This window comes from Neofelis nebulosa, chromosome 17 (genome assembly GCF_028018385.1).
Source record: "Neofelis nebulosa isolate mNeoNeb1 chromosome 17, mNeoNeb1.pri, whole genome shotgun sequence".
NCBI classification, from domain to species: domain Eukaryota; kingdom Metazoa; phylum Chordata; class Mammalia; order Carnivora; family Felidae; genus Neofelis; species Neofelis nebulosa.
This window is the reverse complement of record NC_080798.1, coordinates 48,669,949-48,689,210: the sequence shown is the minus strand read 5'-3', so window position 1 is coordinate 48,689,210 and position 19,262 is coordinate 48,669,949. Positions and strand designations below refer to the sequence as shown.

General features: G+C 44.7%; 1 protein-coding gene across 12 annotated transcripts in view; it reads right to left on the bottom strand.

The window, feature by feature from the left end:
- The window catches only part of HYDIN (HYDIN axonemal central pair apparatus protein), a 439,740-nt gene that overhangs the window by 145,208 nt on the left and 275,270 nt on the right, over nt 1–19,262 (bottom strand). For all 12 annotated transcript variants that reach the window (XR_009256078.1, XR_009256079.1, XR_009256080.1 and 9 more), the window contains one exon: nt 16,730–17,043. Coding sequence is in view for 9 of the 12 variants with exons in the window: in XM_058708213.1 (XP_058564196.1) it covers nt 16,730–17,043 (314 nt within the window). In the remaining 3 variants the exon portion in view is untranslated. The remainder of the gene's footprint in view (nt 1–16,729; nt 17,044–19,262) is intronic.

Genomic DNA, 19,262 nt, shown 5'->3' with positions numbered 1-19,262 from the left:
GCAGAGCCAGGACTAGGGTACCAGACAAACATTCCTTTGCCTTATGTTACCATGGATTAGATATGTCCACGGTTTCTTACAAATGGAATCATAAATATGTACTCTTGAGTCTAACTTCTTTTGCTCAGCATAATGTTTTTAGATTCATTTATGTTATTTCAAGGAGCACTAAGTAGTCTGATCTTTTCTTTTTTTAATAACTGAGCAGTATTCCATAGTATGGATGACTAATGTGTTTATCCATCTTGTTGGTGGGCAATGCGGCTGTTTCCAGCTTTTAATATTATGAATACGGTTGCTAAGAATATTTGTGTACAAGTTTTTACTTAGATGTATGTTTTCATTCCTCCTGAGCCAATTCCTGGGAAAAGAACCGCTTGGTTATATGGTACATGTATGTTTAAAATTATAGGATACTGCCACACAGTCTTCCAAAGTGGTTTTACTCCATTTAACACTATCTTCACAGTGAAGGTGAGAGCTCAAGAAGGCCCACAACCTCATGCACACTCGGTATTCAGTCTTTTAAATTTTAAGTTTGAACCATTCAAGCATGACGTTGACTAATAGGCTTATTTTAAGGGAAAATCATGTATCATTGCTATAAATTAAAACCCAGTTTTATCCACCATGTTTAGAAAAATCAACATTATTATTTTCTCACCTGGTGAGGGCTCTGAGCTGAGCCCTGACTGCTCTTTTTAAGAAGAGAGAGCAGTTCAATTTCCCCTTGGGAAAACACTGGGCTGACACCTCACTATAGAACTGTGAGCACTTGGAGGGCGGGACCAAGAGGTTCCTTCTTCATAGCCCTCGTTGCTGAGGGTCTTCTACACAGAGCATGAGCTCAATATGTGTCTGACTGAATGGACAGATGGATAGATGGATGCACGCATGGATGGTTGCGTGAGAACAGGTAAACAGCACACAGGTAACTGGACTATTTTGTGTGTTTTGTGCTACTCTCAGCCTATCAATAACCAGTGTTGTGGTGGGACCAGCCCTTGTAGTTCTTATTATGATTGGAAGATGCCCTTCAGCAGCAACCATCAGGAAACTTTGAGAAAATAAAAGGTTATTAGTTACAGGAACTGAAAACTACACAGCACACCTGGGGCCACACAGGGACATCGTGGATAGAAAGACAGTGTGGGCCTAGGTGTTGCTTTTATTGGGGTGGAGGGTGGAGAGCTAGGATTTCTTAGGCTCACTCTGTACTGGTGAACTTAAAACATAAGAGTAGGAATTTCAAGTGCAGGGAAGAGAAGAGACAAGTGGCCCAAATGGTCAGTTATTGAAATCAACCAAGATTTCTACATCGAAGGAATCTCAGTGCGCCAGGTGGTCCGGCTCCTTATCTAGTTGTATGGCTGGCAAAGTGCCTCTTTGACACGGATGACTCGGCAAGCAAAACTTAAGTCACGCACTTGCATTACAAAAAAAAAAAAGAAAGAAAGAAAAAACAACCACGGGGCAGTCAGAGTTTACACCGCACCTCCACCTCCACCCCCCGCGGATCCCATTCCCTAAGATCTCGGGAGAAGAGTGCAAAAGCTCTTTTCACTTTCTTTTTTTTTTTTAATGTGAAATTTATTGTCAAATTGGTTTCCATACAACACCCGGTGCTCATCCCAACAGGTGCCCTCCTCAATGACCATCACCCGCCCTCCCCTCCCTCCCACCCCCCATCAACCCTCAGTTTGTTCTCAGCTTTTAAGAGTCAGTTTCTTGCATCAGCCTCCATTTGGCTTATTCCAGGACAGATGTCTCCAGATGACATTACCTTAGAATGAAACCACATCATTCTGGGCTGAGGACCCAGGTTGGGCTGGGTGCTGGGAAGCACATTAAAATAAAAGTTCCTGAACCCCATTCTTGGGTAAATTCTGATTTGGCAGGACTCAGAGAAGGCCCAGGAATTAGGTTTTTCACAGCCTTACCAGGTGATTCCAATATGCAGCCAGCTTTCAGACCCATGGTGGGTAGCAATGGCAACAATTTGGCTAAGGACTGGAGCTGATAATTAATATGAGGCTATCACTCAGCCGCACCAGCTAGGGACAGTGTGGATCAGCAGAGGATGATTCAAGGCACTCATTAAATCACCCCAGGTCAGCAGAGATGCCTGGGGAGACTCTGCCAGAGTTGCCCCACACAATAGCACTCTCTCATCCAACATTTGCACACCCCTGGGATGTTGTGCTCAACAGAAAAAAAAAAAAGCATATGGGAATATCTGTAAAGGAAAAATTCAAAGTGGCAGTGTGTCTGTAGACCTGAGGAAAAACAACACCTCAGGTGATAATGATACCTGGACAAGTGGAAGTGAGAGGTCTCTGGAAACAAAGGATACTGGGAAGGCAGCCCCACTGCTAACAGACTCAGCCACAGGGGACAGTGAAACCTCTGTCATAATGAAAGCTTTAATTTATCATTAAAAAAAAAAAAAAAACCTGTTCCAAACAATTGAAATAGAATGTTGGCAGTTTTATTTTTCGATCAGATTTCATTTTAGCCTCAGGAACAGATGATGGCTTTCCCATTATGCTGACCCAAACAGGATTAGAATCAGTTATTTTTAAAAGAGAGTAGGTAGCAAATAAGGAAAAGCAATACTGCTCCGGTTCCAGAGCTACCCATATCAGAATCGCTGGAGGACCCAGGAGAGAAACCCTGCCTTTAGCTGTGACAGATCACATGAATGCCACACACCGTCCATCAGCCACACTGGTTTGGGCTCAGCAACTCCCCTCTTCATGTTTTATTTTCCACTCCTGGGTGAGTTAGGATCAATACACTTTTTTTTGTGTTGCAAATTTAAAAAGTCCACCAGGCTTATTTGCTGTTCTCCCTTCCCTGGAAGTAGGGCTGCATCATAATAACCCACCGCCGCCCCCCAACATGCTTGTGTTTCGGTTAAGATTTTGTGCTTGGTTCAGATGATATTTGGAGATGGAATGGTGTATGCTGGCCACCTGCTGCCGTGAGGTCTCTGGGGGTGAGGACAGCCTCACAGTAGACATACAATGACTTCTAAATCAATGATTTGTTGGACCTGGAATCCGGGAGTGTCCATACAAAGGGTGAAAACCACCACTGGCTGGGGGAAAAAGGTGTGTTTTGTTTGGCTCTTACGCTGTTTTATATGTTTAAATTATCGACCGTAGCAGTTGCTGTTGGCACACACTGTTTAGATCTCCTTCACCAGGATGACGCACCCCTCACTGGCTGCTGTGGGTGTTGGTTGCATCTTTCTCCAGCTGGCTCCTTGTCAGTTGCCTCCCCTGCCCTGAGCTCCCCAGGAGGTGGTGCCCTCCCTCCCATAGTGTGTGAACAGCAAGCCAGGATGGCTAGATGAGGGTGAGGACTCTGAGCGGGACAAACTCTCAGGCAATTAATACTCTAGAGCTCCCCATGGGCTCAGACAGATCTCCTCGTTTCCCCCCTTGCCCTATCTCATTTTTCTTACTCTCTTCCAGTTTCCCCCCCACCGAGAACTCCATCTCAATAAATCACCTGCCCAAGAATCACCATCTCAGGCTCTGTTTCTAGGGAGACCACTGCAGCATTCTATGATTCCAAAGATAAGAAAGCCAAATCTTGCTTCAAGGACTCAGAGGCCAGTGGATCAGAGTCAGAGACACAGGAGTGGGTACGATTCAGGATACAAATGCTCCAACAGCAAGACCTGCAGAGTGCACAATGGTTCGGTTCAAGGCCAAGGGGTCAGACGGCCTGGGTTTGAACTCTGGCTTCCCCATTCACACACTATGTGACCTGGGTATTGTGTTAGTGATAGAGCCCTCCTCATCTGATTGAGGCTTAATACATGGAAAAGACCCAGCAGGGAGCCTAGGTCATGGTAAATGTCCAGTGCAGGTGAGCTGCTCTTGTGCTGGGGCTGGTGGCAAACACTTTCCTTGTTGGACTTCAGATGAATTCCCTCCCTGCCTCCCTCACTCCCTTCCTCTTACTCCACTCCTCACAAACCTGCTCCAGATTAGATCAGCCCCTGTTTTCTATTTCTAAATGGAGCAGATTATAATCATTGCTTTACCTCAACTTAAAAGTAGGCAAGCCCCTTTGGGCACAAAGTCCCAGGCACCTTTCCTTATCTATTGCCTGGCTGTGTGGTCTTACACTTGCTGAACCTCCCACACTGGGAAGCAAATGACAGATGGGGGCTGGCTCAGTGCATTCCCTGCCAGATCGTTCCAGTTCTGCCACAGGAGAAAGGGAAGCAAACCGCAGACACATACCCATAATGAAAGACAGCTTGGCTTAGCCCTGTGACTTTATTATGTCCCAGAAGGATTCGAACCTGTCACCTGTGCTAAGGGAAAAGTTGGTGGAACATAACTGAGAAGCTGAAACTCAAGTTACTCAGAACTCAGGGGGTGAAATCATATTTTTATCGAAAGAATTTGCAATTGGAGCTTCTAGAATAGTGGTTCCCCTGCAGCTGTCCATTGGAATCACCTATGGAACTCTAAGAACTGATGCCTGAGCCCCAGCTGCAGAGATTCTGATTTACTTGGAATCAAGATATTTAAAAGCTTCCAACATGATTCTAATGTGCTTTCAAGGCTGAGAACCATTGATTAAAAAGGTGGTGGCAAGAAGGTAGGGAAAGTAGTGGTAAAACAAGAGCCCTGCTACGGTCCAAATGTTTGTGTCCCTTCAGATTTCATATGTTGGGATCCTAACCCATAAGGTGATGGTATTAGGAGGAGGGACCTTTGAGAGGTGATCAGGTCATGAGGGCTGAGCCCCCATGACTGGGATTAGTGACCTTCTAAAGGACAGCCCAGACAACTAGCTGGGTCTTTCCACCTGTGAGCACACAGCAAAACACACCATCTGTGAAACACGAAGCAGTTCTCACCAGACACCAAGTCTGTCTGTGCCATCATCTGGGACTTCTCAGCCTCCGGAAGTGTGAGAGATGGATGTGTGCTGCTTGTAAGCCGGCCAATCTCTGCTATTTGGTTACAGCAGTCCAAACAGACTAAAACATGTCCTAATTAAGTAACTGCAGCCAACACTACTCAGCACTTCCTCTCTACCAGGTACCATATTAAACACTTAATAAGGACTGCCTAGCTAAATGTTCACGGCAGCTTAACGAGGCAGGTATTGTGATGGTCCTCAGTCTTCAGGTGACAAAACTGAAGCTCAGAAAGCAAGTAAGTGGCTGAGATCAGTTAGCCTGGATCCAGAGCTAACACTATCTTAACAGCTTTGCTGGACACTCTACCTCATCAGTAGGGGCTTCTCCTTGGTTACTTCTGCCGTGCTGTGCCCATGGCAGTGACTCGCAGGCTTTTTCATTTTAAAAGTAACTGGAACCCACAACATACAATAAAGAACATACAATGTATTGTCTAGAACCTTCCTTTGGACGATGAGGGATCCATCCCAATTGTAATCAAGGTAAGGAGAAGCAAGACACAGTTGACCTTGCCTCGAAGTGACTTCCCACAAAGAGTTTTGCTGCAAGGTGCGTAGTGGAGGAATGTGTCCAGAATCTCCTTGCTCTTTTCTGTGAGAAATGGCCACTTCCATAAAAGCTCCAGAAGGTGTCCCCACTGCTACATACTCTTCGAAAGGCTGAACAGGTAGATAGGCTCTGAAATCTCCCTTATAATCAATCAGTTTCAAAGTCCTTTAGAAATACTTTCAAAACAGGATGGTTTTTTCAAGTTAATTTCTTTTAATGTCTGGTCTTCAGTAGATGTAGCTAGCTTTGGGGGATTTTAATTAATATGAAAACGCAGATAAATCAAATAGACTCTTTTTAAGAATCAGATCACTAAATGAACCAAGCAGACATAACCCTAACTCAGGTTAGGTTCAAATATGCACTGATGCTTTCCACTGATTTCTTTAGAAGCCAGCTTAGCTCACACTGAATATCAACGTGGCTGATGCCCTCCACTGGTAGTGGAGGCACTGGGAAGATGCCTTAAAAAGAATGAATCTCTAATAAGGTAGCCAGAGTTCTTCTGTAACAACATAAAAGCAGGATGAAAAGTTTCATAACACTCAAAATTGAAATGAAAAAACAGCTCAGTTCATTTTTCTATGGGATAACAGACACGGTATCTCATGAAATTGTACTGACCCATTGCAAACAGAAGGAGACAATATGATCCTTAATGGTGATCCTTAAAGGTGATCACCTTTAAATTAAATATGAAAAGAGCAAAAGGCCCACCCTCTTCAAAGGTCTCCTTCGAAGGATTGGCCATGATCTCTTTCAGGTCCACTACAAAAGCAGGAACTTGTTTCTGGAAGCCTAGACTTGAGAGATGGCCATAGTCCTCCCATCATTCCCCGAGGCTAATCTGACCCCCTGGTCAGGTAAATTAGCTGGCGCATCATAGCAGGAGAGAAGACTCTAGATGGATGGGCTGTGGAAAGCCTGATGAGGGAGGCCCCGGAGGCTTCTAGAGGCATCAGCACGGAGTATAAGCAGGTCAGCTAGAGGCCGACCTCACAGTGTTCTCTTTCACAAAGGGCTTCAAATTTACTAAGAATGTGGTATTTATAATGGATGTGATGCGACATGCATTTTATTATTATAAAATTTGGAAATTTGGCCACAGACATGTACAAAGAAAAGCCACAAGGAGAAGACAGTCATCTCCAAGCCAAGAAGAAGGCCTAGAACAGATTCTTCCCTCATACTCCACAGAAGGAACTAACCCTTTCAACCCTTTGATCTCAGGATTGTAGCTTCCAGAACTTAAAAAAAAAAAAAAAATTTCTGTTGTTTAAGCCTCCCAGTCTGAGGTAAAGTAGCAAACTAGTACATTATAGGAAACTAACATGAACATTCAATGTTCCTTGGAACTTTACCTGTAGGAATTTCTGTTAGCTCATTCATAACCTCGAAATTAAAATATATATATATATATATTCATAACCTCGATATTAAAAAATATATATATTTATATATATATATAAATTTAGCTCATCCTATTCCTGGAAGTGGAACTGTTTCCCTGCCATTTAAAAACAAATTCCCTTTTCTTGGTTTAGGAGGCCACTTTCTTCTTTCTCGGCCTTCCTTGCTGAGTCCTCTAATTTTGCCTACTCTTCAAAGTCCCCTTCTTGGTCCTCCTAGAATCACAGAATGCTGACATGAGAAAGCACATTATCCTGATATCCCCAGCACCTCATCTGCAAAGTGAAAAGAGTAGACTGAGGAAGACAAAACCGCATATCCACCAAACTTCTTACATGTTGTCAATGGACCAAGAAGAACTCAGATTTCCATCTTCCTGTTTGCCATCCCCTAGTCCTGCCAGAAGTTCTTAAATGAACAGAGGCGGCTAAGGGCCAGCCGTAATGCATTGTAAGGAGCTAAGTTTCTATGACAGAGATTCACAAATCTGTTACTCAAAAAAAATCCATCCCTCAGGTCCTGTTTACTGGAAACTATTTCTGTTGTTGACCTGGTGTCACGCAGCACCTGCTACTCACCAGGTTGTGCTGAAGGAGCCCAATTAATTTTCTACATTGATTCTTGCTTTATGGCCGGGGAGGGAGGGCGGGAAGGCAAATATTCACGGAGCTTTATTGTAATCTTGTCTAGACCCAGACCCTCTTTCTCCTTCTACCAGCAAATCTGGACTGTTTCTCTTCTCACCCACCAGCACTATCACTTATCTAGTTCCTTGAACTGAAAATTCAGGCACCGACCTTGATATACCCTTCTCTTCCCCCTCATATGCAGCCCCTCAGCAAGTCCCATTCGGTCCTCCTCTAAAATACCTCCCACCTGGCTACCGACCACAGCAGTTCTCAGGTTACCACAGGCCTTGGGACAGCACCTTTATACATTTAGCTCATTTTCGGGATCTCACTCGTCAGTTTCTCCTTTCCATTCTTTCTCCAGAAGCAAACCCAACAGCCACTCCAACTTGACTGCTGTCAAGCTCTGTTGTTACTTCTTGCTTGGGCCAACCTGATTCTTAAAGGCCAAAATGGTATCCTTCAAACAGTTAAAAATTCTAAGCAAAAGGTTTTAAAGTGAGGTTCTGCAATGATTCTCTGGTTGCAAACTGTGAAGTACGAGAAGGAAGAACCAGCTGAGTTTGGCGCCCTCGCTTCTGAAGCCCCGGGAGGTGGCTGGGCCCCACAAGATGCCTCTCCACTTCTCAGCACACGTGTTTTCCCACATAGGTCCCTTCAGAGTCTTGGATGGTGAGTGGGGATGAGAGCATGCAAGAATGAATTGCACAAATACTAAACCACGACCACGACCACCTGCCATCACCAGTGGTTTATCAATTTGTAGGGACAGGGAAGGGTCTCATTTATCTCTGCAGTATCCACAGTACCTAGCACAATGTTTGGATGGAGTATTCAAAAAAGGCTCATTTAAATGAAAGATGGATATACAGTAATAAAATATAGAGAAAAGTGCGCTTTCATATGTCAGCAGAAGGTAGTGGTTAAGGCAGGGGCTTTGCTGTCAGCGCACACGTGGCAGGTTGGATCCGTTGCGTGGACTCAGTTTCAAGGGGAGATGTTAATACTTAACAGGATTGTTGTAGGACATGAGCTAAGAGACATAATGGGGTTAGAATTGTGCCTGGCACATGATAAGCACACAATTATGGTTATTTTTATGGTCAAAATTACAGAATCTTTCTCTCATGCTCCTAATATTATCTCTTTATTGGAGATATGGCCTTACACCATTGTCTACAGGAGGTAATTCCTACTTCAGACATATTTTGCTCTGGGAAGCTGTTGAAAGCGGTTTTTCTCATAGTAAAGATGTGGATTTGTTCACCGTATTGGTGGTCTAATCCTAACGTTTCAAAGATGCGGACGTTATATTTCATGTGAAAAATCAATGCTGCAGAACGAGAAAATGTGAAGGTGCCCATGAAGCTGGTGCCCTGCGCTCCATGGTGACAGGGTGGCGGTGCTGGGAATAGGTGCAAAGGTCTCATCATGAGTTGTTTTCCAATGTCTGAGGGTCCTATCAGCTTATCATGTCCCTGGGGCACTGGTAAGGTCTCTCAAACAGCTTTCCAAGCAGCTGGTGCCTATTTCATAATTAGATCCTCATGTCTTTGGCTTGGGATTTGTAATAGAAACACACTGTTCTTACCATTGTGCTGGGCATCTTTGCTCTGTGCTACCGGGGATCCAGGCTCCCTTTCTCTGCTCAGGTGCCTTACATTTCCCTCTGGCAATTAGTCTATCTCTAACTTTCAGCCTAGTCCAGGGGCAGCACTGGGTTCCCCAGGCCTTAGTGGAGGAACGGACACGGGAACCAACCAGAGCCAGTGAGCTGTAGCCAAACATTTGCCAGGGCTTATTCAGAGAAAAACCTCTACCTTTTTCCTCCGGACTTGAACCTGGCATATGAAAGCTGGAGCTGCTGGAGCTTCTAAGTCATCTTGCAACAGTGTGTGCAGAACCTGCCTGAGAATGGAGCCGACACAGCAGAGGACAGAGCGAAGAGACAGTGGGGGAGATACGACGCACAGGTGACACTGCCTGACCTTGGGTCGAGCTGTGCCTGAAACCCACACCTAGACACTTTCTGTTACATGAGCCAGTGCGTTCTATTTTTTTATATGTTAGTTTGAGTCATGTTTGCTATAAACTAAAACCAAAACTTCCTTATGGTATTATAAAGTCATCAGTATTGAAAATCCATTTTACCTTTTAAAAAAGCCAATCTGGCCTGGCAGAGAGTGAAGAGAGCATGAGAACGTGGTGCTGGCAGAGTCAGGGCATCTGGTTGGTTGACTGATGGGCATCCTCCACATGTCCCTGTTTGAAGCCCCACAGCCTGGGAACGTTTCCTTATACAGCAAAGGGGCTTTGCAGATGTGAGTAAGTTAAGGTCTTGCGATGGGGGCTTTGCATCTGGGTGAGACCCATGATATGATCACAAGTGTCCTTACAAGAAGGCGGCAGAGAGTGATACTACTGCAGAGAATGGAGAGGGGGATGTGGCCATCTCAGTGGAGAGAGAGATGGGAGGACACTATGCTGTGGGCTTTGAGGAAGGAGGAAGGGGCCAGGAGCCAAGGCATGCCAGGAATGCAGCTCCAGAAGCTGAGAAAGGCAAGAATGGGGACTTTCCTATATTTTCCCTAGAGCCTCTGGAGGGAGTAGAGGGAGCGTGTGGCCTTGTCCACACTTGACTTAGGCCCAGGGAAGTGGATTCAAACTCTGGACCTCCAGAACTGGAAGAGAATAAATTCTCGTTGTTTTAAGCCACCCAGTTTACGGTGATTTGTCACGTAATAAGAAACCTAATACGGGGGAGGGGGATGGCCCTCATTCCCACTGGATTCATTGTTTGGGTTGTGAAATCGTCATTTTAGCTCAGACACACACAGGAGAGAGTTAAGGAAGACAGGGACCTGGAGGGGCTTAGAGCCTGACTCGCCATTGTGCCCAAGGCCATTTGTGCCCACTGCTTCTGTTCCCACTCTGGGCCTTGTTCTCTGTCACCAGAGTTGCGTTTCCTCTAGTGCCAGGGTTCCATGCTTGCTTGGTTTTATCTCTTATCCAAACTCCTCTGGGAGGTGCAAAAAGAAAAAAATGTGTGAGTGCAGGAACTTAAAGCCTCCTGAGGCCTGCGGGGCCAGTGGGGAACAGAGAGGGAGATTTACAGAAGGGACCAACGCTTAGGCCAGCGAGAAGCACCTGCCACCCTCAGACTTCAGGCTTCAGACCAATTTCGGGAGAAAATGTCTCAGAGCCACCCCTGGGATGCTTCTTCTCCGACATGGCCTGGTATTAACATTTAATTAATGAACATTAACATTAGGCTTCTCAGTTTTCTCCATAAAGGAATGTCTGTAAGAGCCTGGCATTCGCTGAGCATGTATTACATGACAGGGACCATACCGAGAGCTCTGCAGGTAGGGGAGTCCAAGGTCACATGGGGCAGGCAGCTGAGCGGGAGGCTGCCTCAGAGTCCTCTTGGTCAGGCTGCCAGGCTCTTGGCCAGCACACTGAGCAGCTTGGGACAGCTGGATGCAAGGATACCCAGGGCCTGCCTCCATGCAATCAATAAAGCTGGTTTCCTTTCTAAAGAAAACTGAAGAACCTGGCTGTAGGGAGGAGGGGCGGGGAGGACAAGGAGGTGTGCCCAGCCATCCAGCTTCAGCCTTGGTGGATGCAGCCTGGCGTAGGAAAGGATTTTCTACCTCTTGTCAGAAAGCACCTTCACCTGGTGTCTGAGGGACCTATAGCGCCAAGACTTTAGCGTCCCAGGGAGTGTTTCACTTAGCAGCACTTGGTATGAGGGAATGCCGGAGACAAAGGAACCCTCTGAAAACCCAAAAACAGTCACTAGTTTCATATTTTCCTTTTTATCTCAGCGACATGCACTTTATAGACACATCTCATTTAATCCTCATGACAGCTCTTTTAGGTGTCCATGTTATCTGCATTTATTCATAAACCAGAGCACAGGATCCTGTGGCCAGGAGGACAGAGCCCGGATTCTAACCAGCCATGTCCAACACCACAGCCCAGGACCTCAACTACCACTAACATATCATGTCTTAGAAAAAAAAAAAGTTCCAATGAGCCTGGTGGCTCAGTCGGTTGAGCGTCTGACTTAGGCTTAGGTCATGATCTCGCGGTTGGTGAGCTCGAGCCCCAAGTGTGCTGGGCTTGGGTCAGCACAGAGCCCGCTTCAGATCCCTCTCTCTCTGCCCCTTCCCACCCCTCTCAAAAATAAATAAACATTAAAAAAAAGTTCCGACCGCTGCTGCTTAAAAACCCCACCGCACCACACCTGGGGGCGACTTCCCTGACTCCTCTCTCTCTCTCTCCCTGAGTCACGGAACCTCACCCGAGAACTTAGTTCCCACATAAAGCCTTTGACTGCTGAAAAAAAAAAAAGTTCCATTTTTGAGGCAAAAGAAATTAAAGAATGATGAAGAGACAAATGGAAGCATCCAGAAATGAGGCTTCCTCTACCTTCCCTCCAGTCCTTCCACCCTCTTCTTCCAATCACAATGTGGGACAACTGACACTCATCACAGAAAAATCAATGTGAGATCAACACATGCTCCTTTGTTGCAGGGCTGGGCTCCCTTAGGCCCCTGTATTCAATTTATCTATAATAAGATTTGGAAACAAAAAGGCAAAGCTGTCCTTGGAGACCACTTGGCCACGTGCTGTAAGTCCCAGCATCGCCTCAGCTTTGCGGCCCTGAGCCTGGGCAGAGATACCGGCTGGACTAGTATCCACCAGGCTCACCCTCTGGCCTCTTAGAGGGTAAGGGCCGCTTCAGGTGCGGGCTGCCCTGTGTGCCCCTTTCACACAGATGTCATGAAGCATCACATTCTCGACCAGCTGAGCAGTCATGTCGAAAAGAAAGACCCAAGAAAGGGCACATTCCGGTAGTGCTGGTGGCTTCCTCATGTCATGTGTACAGCCTAGACTGTCATCTACCAAAGTCAGTCTCGAACCCAATCACGCATCTGAACTCCCATGGATGAGCTGGCTTCTGAGACAATGACTGGCTTTCCTCTTAGGGAGTGCTTTTTTAGCATACTTGTCCATTTTACTTCTTTCTTTGTTCTTATATGTGACATGAGGGCCAACTTGGAAAAAAAATAAGCTCAAACAAGAGAGATGCTTTAGATGGCCCAGTCAGAATTGCCTGCAAAGTCACGCACACACACACGTGTGTATGCACGTGTGTGTTCACATGGCTGATGTGTGTGTTGTGACAGGCAGGGATATTGAAAGTGTCTGGGTGTCCTCACATGCTGCCCTAATAGAAGAAAAAGAAAAGCCTCTTTTATCCTTTGTTTCTTTTACTAATGGTAAGGCTTAGGAGAATTCTAATTGGAAAAGAAAGGTTAGTGTTGGTATATCTGATAAAAGTGACCTTTAGCCACTGAATGTCTTATGTTTTCCTGAGGGTCTGCAGAGAAAGCCCATCTGAAGGGCAAGTGGAGTGTTTTTTGGTCTTTTTTTTTGCTATCCAAGGTGACATTTATATCTTGAACCTTTCCATTTCACAGGTGCCAAGAAGCTGACAGAAAAGAATCTTTAATCAGTTATGAAATGATTCTCCCTCACCACAAATACCCAGCAGGGAGCAGTTACAAATTAGAAAACATCCTTTGAGGACCTACTCTGTGCTATGGGCTCTGGGATCCAGAGGTAACAGGACAGATGTGCTCCCTGGCCTCAAGGGTTTAAGAGCCAGCTAGGAAATTGGACACTGAGCCATAATGACAAGTATGATGTGTCACGAAGGAGATGGGCTACCAGGGCCTATGCCAGGGGAGGTCATGTAGGCAAGGGTCTCAAGAGGGCTTCCCAGGGAAGAACCTAGAGCTGAGACTTGACAAGGGAGCAGGGGCTGGTGAAGTGAGGCATGGAAGGAGCTTCCAGCAGAGACTGTGTGCTCAGATAGGAATGGGCCTGGACAGGAAAGGGGCCAGTGTGGTGAGGGCAGAGTGAAGTGAGAAGAAACTGGGGAGGAACACAGGGAAAGCCCATGCTGAGCCTTGTTGAACACAGTAAGTATTCTGTACTTCATCCTAAGAAGCATGGGTGCTGTTGAAGGCTGAAAACCAGAGCAGTGACATGTTCATCACTTGGCCACTGGCTGGATGATAGAGTCCAGTTAGGGACATCAAAATGGTCCAGGCAAGAGAGGATGGTGACCTGAACTAGGATAATCATCACGGAATGGGAATGAGGGGGTTAGAAGGCAGAATAGGTAGAACTTGGTGATGGCTTTGATGGGTGAGGTCACGGAGAGGAAGGAATCTGGATTCCTCTCGGGACAGTGATGTCATTCACAGGGGTGGGGGGCCCTGGAGGAAAGGCAGGGAGGGGGCAGGTGGAGAGCCTGAGTTTGGCATGGGGCACGTTGGACACAAGTCACAGGGGAAACATCCAAGAGATGAAGAAGGAGATGCCCTCGGGACTCAGCAGAGGGTCTAGGCGGAGACGGTTGGAAGCCTCAGGTGCCGGCACTAACTGCCACTGCACGGAGAGCAGGGGTCCAGGATGGAGCCCTGCAACCTACACACACTCAGTGCACCTGCTGCTGTCCCAGGGCTGAGAAGGAGGGAAAGGTTGAGGGGATAAGCAGGAAAGCAGGAGAATACAGTGGTATTCAAAGGAAGAAAGGCAAGGGTTTCGGAAGGAGGGATTGGGTAGCCATGTTGAATGAGGCTAAGAGTTATCTTCCTGGAAAAAAAAAAAAAAAAGGCAGACTTTTTTGCCTCTTGATTACAAATCTTCCTGCTGTTTCCAAGAGTCTAAACTCCTTATCCCAGCACCAGGCCTCTCACACATGACTGTCAACCTGCATCCAAGAATTCTCCCTGGCTTCTCCCTCGGCAGTGAAGCCTGTGCTGTGGCCACGCTGATGGGGCCTCTGTGGACACTGGTAGATGCGTGTCATTTGCCTCTCCAGCATTCATTCTCTCATATGTCAGTTTTTGTTTGGAGATCTGCCCCCTCCCACCCCATTCAGTCCATGGGGCGCTGAGGTCACCACGGCAGCCCTTGGCGTGGGGCATGTGGCCAGGCTAATGCTGATCAGTGCTTCACCCTCCATTGAGTGACTGACTTGGGGAGGGGGCAGGAAATGTGACTGAGCTGGTCTGATCACAGTGAATCTTAAGACACTTCATGTACAAAGGCTAATGTTCCTTTCCCGGAGCTCAGATCTGTGAGGACGTGGCCCCAGGAGAGCTGGCAGCCATGTGGGAACCATGGGAGAAAAGCTGACCCAAAAACTTGGCTTTAACACATGAAAGCAAAGCTAAGAGATGGAGCTTTAAGCTGGGCCAGAAGCCAGAGTGAATCTGGACTTATGAGTTGTAGGACCCAGTGAATGTCTTTTCCTTTTCATTTTTGTTGAGGGTCATGTTTTCTGTCACTTGCAATGGAATAGAATCCACGAATCCTAACTGATATAAACATGCTGTTCCTGTTACTTAGAATGTTTCCCTGTTGCCCCATCTGAGACATTTAACTGTGCTGCTCAGCGCAGCCTTCTTGGATTCTTCTGAGCTCTCGTCCCTACCTCTGTCCTTCCTCAGAGCCTGGCATTAACCCATGTTCCCTGTGATTCCCCAATAGCCTCAGGCCAGGGACAACGTCTCATTCACTGTTATATCCCCGATGCCTCGTACGTCGTCTGGTGCATAGAGTCACTTACTGGATGCTTTCTGAATGACTCTTGGAATGAATGAGTGAACAAATGAATTATAAGCAAAAGTTCAATATCAAGATACAGGAAGATACTGAAGAGAGGGGAAAAAATGGTTAAATAAATGCTTAACACAATGAAAAATTAAGTACATCCATTCTCCAGTCCTGGCTAAGTCCATTTTCAAAATGCCATTATTTTAATTATGGAAATGGCCTCTCAAAAATGAAAACATGTCCCTTGTGCCTCGGTAGAATAAACCCATGTAGCTATGTTACATCAGAATAACTTCAGAGAATCTGGTATTCGAAGCTCATTAGGTCAGGTTGGCTGATTTTACCCCAAACCTAAACAGTACTCGGCACCTAACGAGCAGGCTCTGTCATTCAGGCCCAGGCCTGCCTCCAGTGCCATGCTGGGTCATCATGAGATGTCTACGGAAGACATCTAGAGCAAGCCGCTGTTACTGTGGAAACAAGCCAGGGAAGGGAAAAGCTGGCTGTCATATACAAGATGAAGGTTGCATATGGGAGGTACCGACAACCCAAGGAAACAACATGAGGCTTCCCTATGCAGAGTGGCAGCTCGGCATTCAGGTACTGAACCCAAAGCTGTCCAAATATCCAGTAAGGAGACACAGAGGAGCCTGAATGTCCTGCTTGTGAACAAGACTTCAGACTCAGATGAAAATGTTACTAAGGCTTGACTAAAACAGCCTGTTTATATGTTTTTTAAGGAGTGTTCTCCAAATTAAGTTTGGATTTAGCTTCTAAATGAACAGAGACACTTCTAAATCCAAATATTGTGAACACAGCTTTCCTCTTTCTGCATTCACCACCTCCCACTATTTTGTACATATGTATACATCTGTATATATATGTATCGTTTAGAATGAAACCCACCAAGGGGCGCCTGGGTGGCTCAGTCCGTTAAGTGCCCAACGTCAGGTCATGATCTCATGGTTCATGAGTTCGAGCCCTGCGTTAGGCTCTGTGCTAACAGCTCGGAGCCTGGAGCCTGCTTTGGATTCTGTGTCTCCTTCTCTCTCTGCCCCTCCACCACTCACACTCTTTCTCTGTCTCTGAAAAATGAGTAAATGTTAAAAAAAAAAAAAAAAAAAGTTAAAAAAAAAAAAAAGAATGAAACCCACCAAGACAGGCAGAATGTGGAGCTCTGTGCAGCATTTACTCAATGTATCATCATATTCAATCCATGCTTTGGGTTTGAAATGCTTAAGACTTCATTTTTTTAGTGACACATTTCTAATGATCCAACCACTAGATTCAAAATTAAAGCAGGCTTACGGATACTGCTTTGCTAATCTGGTGGTAATTGGGGCTTTCAAAGATGTTTTAGCTGCTCTTCCTGTTTGAAAATCTAGGATGAACCACGATTGGAGACCCTTTGTTCTTTCTGCCAATAATTAGTTGCCAGAACTGAACACCATGAAAGACCAGTGCACAGAATCCGGGAAACCAAGTACAAAGCCCAAAGGAGAGAAATGGGAACCGCAGAAAAGAACTATGAGGGGCAGACAGGCTGGGGTACCTTATCTGATTTTCCTCGTTGTCTACCAGGAAGAACCAGCGGAACTTCACAACCAAGGAGCTGCAATTGGTGATTGTTATATATCGGATCACCTCTGTATCATTCAGGATGCAGCCAAAATCCAGCTCCATGGTCTCAAAGCTGAGGTTGGGGTAGTTCACTTCTCCACGCAGTCTCAGGCTGTCTACTTGAGGGTGCTCTACATACTTGATTGCTAGAATTTCTTCTGCTACCCAATTGTTCAAGTCATTTCTATAGGAAGGGTCAAATTTGACCAGCAAGTTTTTTTCTCCATCAATCTCCAGTTTGATAGGCTACAAATAAGACAATTGGCAATTACCAACCTATACGATGCATTTTCAACCTGCTCCGTGGAACAGGAAAACCAAAGTTATTTATATATATTTATGGAAATACACACATACAGATGCACATATCAGTACAATTAGATTAGTATGAAATACATACACAGCCACATTTCTTTTGTCCATAATTATGTATTCACACTGAAACATAATTAAATAGCTGGTATATCTAAATCCATATGGATATCTACACTATATCAATAACTATGGATATTTTATATACATATATGCACACACATCTTTTATTAGTTGAACATGAAAGCAAGGAAAATCTGGATGGGAATCATTTGAAGGAAGAGATTTTATTTTATTTTATTATTATTTTTTTCATTTGTTGAGGAATCAAGATACCATTGCATGATTAGATTTAAATTTAATCTTAAAAATTAACTTGAAAATTTCTTTATTTGATTAGACACATATCTAAATTATAACTAGGAAATGCAAATAATATTTCCATATATTTACTGATAGACTAGAATTCTTAATTATTACAACACTGAAACAGGTTTCTTTAGAGTATATGTTTTCACTTACTTTTTTTTTTAATTTATTGTCAAATTGGCTTTTATACAGCACCCAGTGCTCATCCCAACAAGTGCCCTCCTCAATGCCCATCACCCACTCTCCCCTCTCCCCAACCCCCATCAACCCTCAGTTTGTTCTGAAGGAAGAGATTTTAATAATAGTTGTGAGGTTATAAGGATTGCGAGTTGCAAAAGGGAAAGTCTGCAATGAATAACTTATAAAATATTCTTAACTGAATATAAATTAGATTGTAAAATGCTCTTCCTAAACAAGTGGGAAACATTCGTGGCTTAAGAAACTTTTAAAAGGCTTTCTAAAGCCCTAGGGGAGGGGCTCTGTAGAGGGTGACCCAGAAAAGGATGGATTAGGCAATTTAATTTCTTTTCTAATGCCTGCAATTCTAACTCTTAAGCACAGTGTTATTTACTTTCTGCTGTCTTCTATTCAACTTAAAATGACACTCCCGGAAGCTTGACACAGTTTATTCAGTAGATTATGTTTATTCTTTTCTCTCTTTGATTCAAATCCCCGTGTGTTTCTTGATGTCAAGGCCACTGGAATACCTTACCATAGAAAGCCTGGCTATGAGTTAGCTTTTTTAGGAATTGCTCAATTCCCACAGTTAATCCACAGGAAAGCCACCTCCTGGTTTTGCAGAAAGTGCCCTGAGGCAGTTGGGAGGCACGCACACAGGGATGAGTCTTTCAGAGAGTACTTCCCTCTGCTGAGTTATCAGGTTCAGGTATTTAACTGTGCACTTCAGTGACATGATTAGATGGTTTCTGTTGATAAAGCCAATCACCTGATTCAAGAATCAGAGAGAGGGCAATGACTCCTCAGGCAGCTAATCCCATCTGAAAGTGTGGCCTGTGCTTGTACAGGTGGCTCGGCAGAATTTAGAACCTATTCTTGCAGACGGTAACACATGGTATTGCAATGCCTGGTATTTAAATATCTTTGAAGATTGAGTTAAACATTTCCCCCCTTTGTTGTTTTGTAGAAATGATACACATCCACAAAAATTCACATTATATATAAAAGCACAAGGAGGAGAAATTAAAAACTCATCCAAGATTTCACCATATATTTCTCAGAGTTAACATTTTGTAAGCAAGAGTCCAGACATAATGGGTGGATAAATAACATTTTTACAAAAATGAAATTAAACTAACTTATTTTTTAAATGTTTGATTTTTTTTCTCAAAAAAAAAAAACACTTGAAAAAATATTCTTACATAAGAGATAATAATCCTAAAATCATAAACTCGAGCCAGACTTCTTGGGTCAAAATCCAGCCTCTGTCATTTACCAGCTCTGTGAATTTCAGCAACACTGCTTAGCCTTCCTAGCCCTGGGTGACTCTCTCTCTCAAAACTCTGTAGCCATTGCTGCATTGTCATCTGGCACTAAGTATTACGGTGGAGAAGTCGAAGTTAGTCTAAACTCTTCCCTTGATGGCTCGGTCCCTTCTTTTCTGCATAGAGGCCATAGAATTTTTGGATTACCAATAAGACCAGTAATTTCATCAAGATATGACTCACTGTTGGATATTCCATAACATTTTGTCCCAAGACAAGGTATGGCTTTGCTTTTAAAAATCTAAGCCTCTTATCCAAGCCAAATAGTTCCCTGCCCCTGAG